The following is a 9,990-nucleotide window of genomic DNA, read 5'->3' on the forward strand; positions in this document are numbered from 1 at the left end:
TATATATTTATATATAAAAAAAATTTTAAAAAAAAAAAAATTAAAAATAAATTTTTTTTTTTTTTTTTTTTTTTTTTTTTTTTTTTTTTTTTTTTTTTTGTTATATTTAGAAGTTAAAAAATGAAAAAAATTAAAATAAAATATATATATATATATTATATATATAATATATATTATTTATATTATATATATTATTTATATTATATATATTATTTATATAATATATATTATTATAAAAACACAGTGTTTTTTTTTTATTCTATATTATAATTAAGAGCCTACATACCTTTTAGAGAAGGTTCCTTAAATAATTTAAAATATAAATGTTATCATAAAAAATTATTAATTACACTATATTTCTAATTTTAATATTTAATATATTATATATATATATATATATATTATTTATATAAAAACAAATAATAGATTTGAGTAGGAAGAAATAAAAAAGAACAAAAAAAAAACAAACTATAAATATTTCCACATGAAAAGTATATAAAAGGTTATTTATATTATATAATTATAGTATAGTTATTATAATATTGTAATTTATAATATAAACTTCATATATGTAATATATACCTTATATATTATTATATATATATATATATGTTATATCTATATATTAAATGAATGGAAGAAAGGTTCATATTTAAATAATAATATACACTACAAAGGATTTTATTATATAAATATTAAATTAAATATATTAATAATATTTTATATTAAAATGACTTGATTAATATATCATATATATATATAAATTAACGAAAATTAAAATATATATTATAATATATAATATGTATAATAACATATATTTGTTGAAAAGATTTATGTGAAGAGAAATTTTTTTTTATATATATATGAAAATTTATAAACATATATATTATATATATATTATAAATATTTAATAATAAAAAAACAAGGTCAATGTAGAAGAAAAAAAAAAAAAAAAAAATATATATATATATATATATATAAAATAATAATAAATTATTTCTATTGTTATAACAATACAATAATTACATTAATAATATATATAAATATATACATATATAAAATATATATTATAATAATATATATATAAAATAATAATAAAGTTTATATATTATATATATATATGTATAAAAATATATAAATTTATTTTATAATTATATATATAATAATAATTATATATATTTATATATATAGAAAAATACATAAGGTAAACATTATTTATATAGGATATTGAGATAAAGAAATAAAAAAGAAAAAAAAAAAGAAAGATTTTTATATATTTATATATAATAAGGTATATTATGTTATAACGGGTTTTATTTATTTTATTTACTTAGAAAAGAATAAATTTTATCATATTTATATTTATATTTATATATATATATATATATATATATAATATAATATAATATAATATAATATAATATAATATAATATAATATAATATAAATAAGTAAAAACAAACCCCCTAATCTAAAAAAAAAAAATAAAAAGTAAAAATAACTCTATTTTTTTGCATGCTGAAGCTATGAGTTTTTAAGATAAAAAAAAAAAACAAAAAAATTACGATATATAATATATATAACTTGATATATGTGATATTAATATGTATACTTTATATTATTTGTTATATAAATAAATTTGCTATATATAATATATATATGTATATATTTTTTTTTTTTTTTTTTTGCTGAGTGGAATTTTAATAGGCTTTATTATTTCATTACATAGTATGCACATGTTAATGTAATATATATATATATATATATATATATATATATATATATATGTTATATTTATACATACATATAATTAAAATAATATATAAATTATATATTAAATTTTTAATTTTTATTTAAATTTTTTTTTTTATATATATTTGTATATATATTACAAAATGAAATTAACAAAAGGCTGTGCCTATAAATATATTATTTTCACAGTGTTAATTTTAGCGAATATTCTTTATGATAATAAAAAAAGGTGCATGATTAAAAAAAATTTACGTATTAGTTCGTGCGGTATAATAAGTCGCTTGCTCAAATCTAATTCAAATTATAATAGTTTTAATAAGAATTATAATTTCACGTCTGCTATATCAGAATTACAATTTTCCAATTTTTGGAATTTAGATATTTTACAAAAGGATATATTTAGTAATATACATAATAACAAAAACAAGCCCCAATCATATATAATACATAAAAGACTAATGAGTGAGAAAGGAGATAATAATAATAATAATAATAATAATCACCAAAATAATAATGGGAATGACAATAAGAAAAGATTAGGATCTGTTGTAAATAATGAAGAGAATACTTGTTCAGATAAAAGAATGAAGCCTTTTGAAGAAGGTCATGGAATTACACAAGTTGATAAAATGAATAGCAACAGTGATCATCATTTACAACAAAATGGTGTTATGAATTTGAATACTAATAATGTTGAAAATAATAATAATTCTGCTGTTGTTAAAAAGAACGAACCAAAAATACATTATAGGAAAGATTATAAACCAAGTGGATTTATAATTAATAATGTAACATTAAATATTAATATCCATGACAATGAAACTATTGTAAGATCTATTCTTGATATGGATATTAGTAAACATAATGTTGGTGAAGATTTAGTTTTTGATGGTGTTGGATTAAAAATTAATGAAATAAGTATTGATAATAAGAAATTAGTTGAAGGAGAAGAATATACATACGATAATGAATTCTTAACTATATTTTCAAAATTTGTACCAAAATCTAAATTTGCTTTTTCATCAGAAGTTATTATACATCCAGAAACAAATTATGCTCTTACTGGTTTATATAAATCAAAAAATATTATTGTTTCTCAATGTGAAGCTACCGGATTCCGTCGTATCACCTTTTTTATTGACAGACCAGATATGATGGCTAAATATGATGTTACCGTAACTGCTGATAAAGAAAAATATCCTGTTTTATTAAGTAATGGTGATAAGGTTAACGAATTCGAAATAGCAGGTGGTCGTCATGGAGCTAGATTTAATGATCCCCATTTAAAACCATGTTATTTATTTGCTGTTGTAGCTGGTGATCTTAAACATTTAAGTGCTACTTATATTACTAAATATACTAAAAAGAAAGTTGAATTATATGTATTTAGTGAAGAAAAATATGTATCGAAATTACAATGGGCTTTAGAATGTCTTAAAAAATCTATGGCATTTGATGAAGATTATTTTGGATTGGAATATGATTTGTCTCGTTTAAATTTAGTTGCTGTTTCTGACTTTAATGTTGGTGCTATGGAAAATAAAGGATTAAATATATTTAATGCTAATTCTTTATTAGCATCTAAAAAAAATTCAATTGATTTTTCATATGCAAGAATTTTAACTGTCGTAGGACATGAATATTTCCATAACTATACAGGAAATAGAGTTACTCTTAGAGATTGGTTTCAGTTAACTTTAAAAGAAGGTCTAACAGTACATAGAGAAAATTTGTTTTCAGAAGAAATGACTAAGACTGTAACTACTCGTTTATCTCATGTAGATTTATTAAGAAGTGTTCAATTCTTAGAAGATTCCTCACCCTTATCACATCCAATTAGACCAGAATCTTATGTTAGTATGGAAAACTTTTATACTACTACTGTTTATGATAAAGGTAGTGAAGTTATGAGAATGTATTTAACTATATTAGGTGAAGAATATTATAAAAAAGGTTTTGATATTTATATTAAGAAAAATGATGGAAATACTGCTACTTGTGAAGATTTTAATTATGCTATGGAACAAGCATATAAAATGAAAAAAGCAGACAATTCAGCTAACCTAAACCAATATTTATTATGGTTCTCACAAAGTGGTACTCCACATGTTAGTTTTAAATATAACTACGATGCTGAAAAGAAACAATATAGTATACATGTTAATCAGTATACCAAACCAGATGAAAACCAAAAAGAAAAGAAACCTTTGTTTATTCCTATAAGTGTTGGTTTAATTAATCCAGAAAATGGTAAAGAAATGATATCACAAACCACCTTAGAATTAACAAAAGAAAGTGATACATTTGTATTTAATAATATAGATGTAAAACCAATACCATCCTTATTTAGAGGATTTAGTGCACCAGTATATATTGAAGATAACTTAACAGATGAAGAACGTATATTATTATTGAAATATGATAGTGATGCTTTTGTTCGTTATAACTCATGTACCAATATATATATGAAACAAATATTAATGAATTATAATGAATTCTTAAAAGCTAAAAATGAAAAATTAGAAAGTTTTAATCTTACACCAGTAAATGCACAATTTATAGATGCTATAAAATATTTATTAGAAGACCCACATGCTGATGCAGGATTTAAATCATATATTGTATCTTTACCACAAGATAGATATATAATAAACTTTGTAAGCAATTTAGATACAGATGTATTAGCTGATACTAAAGAATATATATATAAACAAATCGGAGAAAAATTAAATGATGTATATTATAAAATGTTTAAAAGTTTAGAAGCAAAAGCTGATGATTTAACATATTTTAATGATGAATCACATGTAGATTTTGATCAAATGAATATGAGAACATTAAGAAATACATTATTATCATTATTAAGTAAAGCTCAATATCCAAATATATTAAATGAAATAATAGAACATTCCAAATCACCATATCCATCCAATTGGTTAACTAGCTTATCTGTTTCAGCTTATTTCGATAAATATTTTGAACTTTATGATAAAACTTATAAATTATCAAAAGATGACGAATTATTGTTGCAAGAATGGTTAAAGACTGTATCCAGATCTGATCGAAAAGATATATATGAAATACTTAAAAAATTAGAAAATGAAGTTTTGAAAGATAGTAAAAATCCAAATGATATTAGAGCAGTATATCTTCCATTTACAAATAATTTAAGAAGATTCCATGATATATCAGGAAAAGGTTATAAATTAATTGCTGAAGTTATTACAAAAACAGATAAATTTAATCCTATGGTTGCAACACAATTATGTGAACCATTTAAATTATGGAATAAACTAGATACAAAAAGACAAGAATTAATGCTTAACGAAATGAACACAATGTTACAAGAATCAAACATATCCAATAACTTAAAGGAATATTTATTAAGATTAACAAATAAATTATAAACAAAATTGAAAATTAAACAAATTAAGGAAATTCTTAAGTTCTATTTTATAACATTGTTATAATGACCAAGATTTATATTAAATAAACATACATATATATATATAAATATAAAAAAAAAAAAATAAATAATATTAATATATATATATATATATATATATATATATTATAATATTTTTTTATTTATATTAATATATTAAATTCACATTTTATTGTTTAGAATTAATATAAATTTTTTTTTTTTTTTTTTTTATTATTTACAACATATTTGTGAATCCATCCTTATTTTGTGTGTGTACTACTCAAAAATGTTTCCTTCTTTTTATACATGAAGAAAAATTTTTTTTTTTTTTTTTTTTTTTTTTGAACCTTTAATGTTGATTTATAGAGAAAAAACATATTCCTTATTTTTTTAAAAGAATTAATGAATACAAATAAATTATGTGCATACATAAGAAGATTTTATTTGTAAATGTAATAAAAGAGTGAATTATATACCTTTATATTGTATGCACAAAAATTAATTATAGTAAAATAAAAATTATAAAAAATATAAAAATAATACATATATATATATATATATATATATATATACAGCATTCATTAAATATTCATAATTTTTAGAAAAAAAAATTCAGTTATAAAAAATATAATAATTTAAACATACTATAAAATTATCTATATTATTATTGTATTCTTTATAATTACAATATGTCTTTTTTTCTATTTTTTTTTTTTTTTTATGGTTGTTTATACTGTTTCGTATTTTATTTTAAACGAAAAAGAAAATATTTATATATTTGTTAACTCTTATATAGCAAAACAGAACGTTTAATTAAGGTAAGAGGTCTTTTATTTGTTAAGGTATTATGTTATTCTTTTTATTATTGTTAAAAGGAAAAAATAAAAAAATTAATTAAATAAATACATAATTACAAGAGTTATATAAAATAAGTAACAAAAAAATATATATATATATATATATATATAATATGATCATGTCCTATTTTCTTGTTGCTTTATTTGCTAATAACATAATTTATTATTGTTTTTTTTTTTTTTTTTTAAGTATATATTTATTTTTTCTTATTATTATAATTCATCATCTATTTAATATATATATATAATACATATTTTTAATTATACAGAAATTTTTATTGTTACAATTTTATATGTTCAACAAAACTATATATTTTTTATATGTTTTATTTTATTTTATTTATTTATTTATTATTATTTTTTTTATATATAAATATGCACACACAAGAAGTAATTATAATTAATATATAAAATAAGTTATAGTAAAATATATATTAATATAATAATATAATAATATACTTAAAATATTTTACTACATAAAATAAAATACTAATTAAATATATATACATATATATATATATATATATATATATATATAATGAATATATTATTTATATAATATATATATATATATATATATATACTTATAATTATGTATTATATAATAATCATTAAAAAAATCTTAATGCTCCAAAAGTATAAAAAAAAAAATAATAAAAAAAAATTAATTTCATATTAAAAATAATAATAATAATATATATATATATATATATATATATATAATATACATAATATATATATTCTAATATATCTATACATACATTATTATATATATAATATATATATTATATTATAAACGTTTTTATTATATAAAGATTATCAATAATTATAATATATTATATATATATATATAATAAATAAATAAATTATATAATATATATGTATACATTAATTAACCATTTATTTTTCTCTTAATATATATAAGAGTAATAAATAGAAAGAATATAAATATATTATATATATATAATATATATATATATATATATATATATTATGTATGTATTAGATATATTTCAATATAATAGAGTATAAATTATGTATAAAGAAAAAATAGTAATAAAAAAAAAAAAAACCAACAAAATATAAATTATAAAAATATAGTGAAAAAAAAAAAAAAAGAAAAGAATATTATATATAATATATATATATAATCATGACCACATATTATTTATTTTGTGGAAATTAATTTAAAAGAAGTTAAAGTATTTTTTTATTTTAGATATGATTAACCGAATATAATGTAGTGTAAAATAATATATAATAATATTTATTTATATAAATATATTAAAGTAACTTTTATATTTCACTAATATCTAATATAATATATACATATATATATTATTTTTATTTACACTTTTGTTATATTATATAAGAATAATATATATTTTTTATTATTTTATATATTTATTTATTTGTTTTTTTGGTAAATTAAAATATATATATATATATAATTATAATAATTTTATAGGGATGGAAAAAAAAAAAAAAAAAAAGAATATAAAGAATACATTTTTAGAGATAAAAAATGAAAGAAGATTAATACCTTTTTTAATGTTTATATATATATACCATTTGAAAGGAATAATAAAATTATGTACATAAGTATCATATACTTTTTTTTAATACCATTTATTTAATGATATATATAATTTATAGTATATTTTTACATAATCATTTATGTAATGTATATAACGTGACGACTTTTAAGTTGAATATGTAATATTAGATTATCATGTAAAAATATATATTTTTTCTAAATATAAATATTTGATTTATGTATATTTAATTATTATTATTTATTTTTTATTTAATTTATATATATATATATATATATTTTTTTTTTTTTTTTTTTTTTTCATTTAATAATTTATTTAAGCTTTTATTAATTACCCGTGATTTTTATAACTCTTAATAATATAATTATATTTCTTATTTTTCTTCTTATTACGGAGCAAAATGACAAAAGTTGCTGTTGAAAAAGAGGAACCAGGAGTTGTTTATAAGGTTGCTGGTTCATTAGTTATTGCTGAGAATATGAGTGGAACTCGTATGTACGAGTTAGCTAAAGTAGGATGGAATAAATTGGTTGGAGAAATTATTAGATTAGAAGGGAATTATGCATATATACAAGTTTATGAAGATACTTCAGGTTTATCTGTTGGAGACCCTGTTATAAAAACAGGAAATGCTTTATCAGTCGAATTGGGTCCTGGTATTTTAGATAATATTTATGATGGTATTCAAAGACCATTAGAAAGAATCGCAAATGTGTGTGGTGATGTATATATATATAAAGGTATTGATATGACATCTTTAGATCATGATAAACAATGGCAATTTTATGCTGATAAGAAATTAAAATTAAATGATATTGTTACTGGTGGAGATATCTTTGGATTTGTTGATGAAAATAAATTATTTAAAGAACACAAAATTATGGCTCCACCTAACGCTAAAGGGAGGCTTACGTATATTGCTCCAGATGGATCATATACTTTAAAAGATAAAATATTTGAATTAGAATATCAAGGAAAAAAATATACATATGGTTTATCTCATTTATGGCCTGTTCGTGATCCTAGACCTGTTTTAGAAAAGGTAACAGGTGATACTTTATTATTAACAGGGCAAAGAGTTTTAGATTCGTTATTTCCAACAGTTCAAGGAGGTACATGTGCTATTCCTGGTGCATTTGGTTGTGGAAAAACTTGTGTTTCTCAGGCTTTATCAAAATATTCTAATAGTGAAGTTATTATATATGTAGGATGTGGTGAACGAGGTAATGAAATGGCTGAAATATTATCCGACTTTCCTGAATTAACTACTAAAGTAGATAATGAAGATGTAGGTATTATGCAAAGAACGTGTTTAGTTGCTAATACTTCTAACATGCCTGTCGCTGCAAGAGAAGCTAGTATTTATACAGGTATTACTTTATGTGAATATTTCCGTGACATGGGTTATAATGCTACCATGATGGCTGATAGTACAAGTAGATGGGCAGAAGCCTTAAGAGAAATTTCAGGACGTTTAGCTGAAATGCCTGCAGATAGTGGTTATCCAGCTTATTTAGGTGCTAGATTAGCTTCCTTTTATGAACGTGCAGGAAAAGTCAAATGTATTGGTTCTCCATCTCGTATAGGATCCATTACAATTGTGGGTGCTGTATCCCCACCAGGTGGTGATTTCTCTGACCCTGTAACTACAGCAACCATGTCTATTGTTCAAGCATTTTGGGGATTAGATAAAAAACTAGCTCAAAGAAAACATTTCCCTTCTGTTAATTGGTCAACATCCTTTTCAAAGTATGTCAGACAATTAGAACAATACTTTGATAATTTTGATCAAGATTTCTTATCTTTAAGACAAAAAATTAGTGATATTTTACAACAAGAAAGTGATTTGAATGATATTGTTCAACTAGTAGGAAAGGATTCATTATCCGAAGACCAAAAAGTTGTTATGGAAGTAGCCAAAATTATTAGAGAAGATTTTCTTCAACAAAATGCATTTAGCGATTATGATTATATGTGCCCATTACAAAAAACAGTTGGTATGATGAGAATTATTTGCCACTTTTATGCTCAATGCTTAAGAACATTACAAGAATATGACTCAAGAGAAAGAAAAATTGGATGGGGATCTATATATAATACATTAAGACCAACTATAAATAAAATTACACATATGAAATTTGAAAACCCAAAAAATTCAGATGAATATTTCAAAAAGTATTTTAAGGCACTTGAAGAAGAAATAACAGTAGGTTTAAGAAACTTGATGGAAAAATGATTGGATCAAAAAAAAAAAAAAAAAAAAAAAAAAAAAAAAAAAAAAAAAAAAAAAAAAAAAAAAAAAAAAAAATAAAAAAAAAAAAAAAAAAAAAAAAAAAAATATATTTATTTTAATATATAATTTAAAAAAAAAAAAATAATATAAAAATAATTAATATTAA

At 19.2% G+C, this 9,990-nt stretch overlaps 2 protein-coding genes across 2 annotated transcripts; both read left to right on the plus strand.

The window, feature by feature from the left end:
- Nucleotides 1-1,894: 1,894 nt before the first annotated feature.
- On the plus strand, nt 1,895-5,158 carry PRSY57_1310800 (M1-family alanyl aminopeptidase; the record flags this gene model as incomplete). The annotated part of the gene is made up of 1 exon (XM_012909044.2): nt 1,895-5,158. The coding sequence occupies one exon, from the start codon at nt 1,895-1,897 to the stop codon at nt 5,156-5,158; it is 3,264 nt and encodes a 1,087-aa protein (XP_012764498.2).
- A 2,833-nt stretch (nt 5,159-7,991) lies between these two features.
- PRSY57_1310900 (vacuolar ATP synthase subunit a) lies at nt 7,992-9,827 on the plus strand (the record flags this gene model as incomplete). Its single annotated transcript, XM_012909045.2, has 1 exon — nt 7,992-9,827. The coding sequence occupies one exon, from the start codon at nt 7,992-7,994 to the stop codon at nt 9,825-9,827; it is 1,836 nt and encodes a 611-aa protein (XP_012764499.1).
- Between the last annotated feature and the right edge of the window lie 163 nt (nt 9,828-9,990).

The sequence above is a fragment of the Plasmodium reichenowi genome, chromosome 13 (assembly GCF_001601855.1).
Source record: "Plasmodium reichenowi strain SY57 chromosome 13, whole genome shotgun sequence".
NCBI lineage: Eukaryota > Apicomplexa > Aconoidasida > Haemosporida > Plasmodiidae > Plasmodium > Plasmodium reichenowi.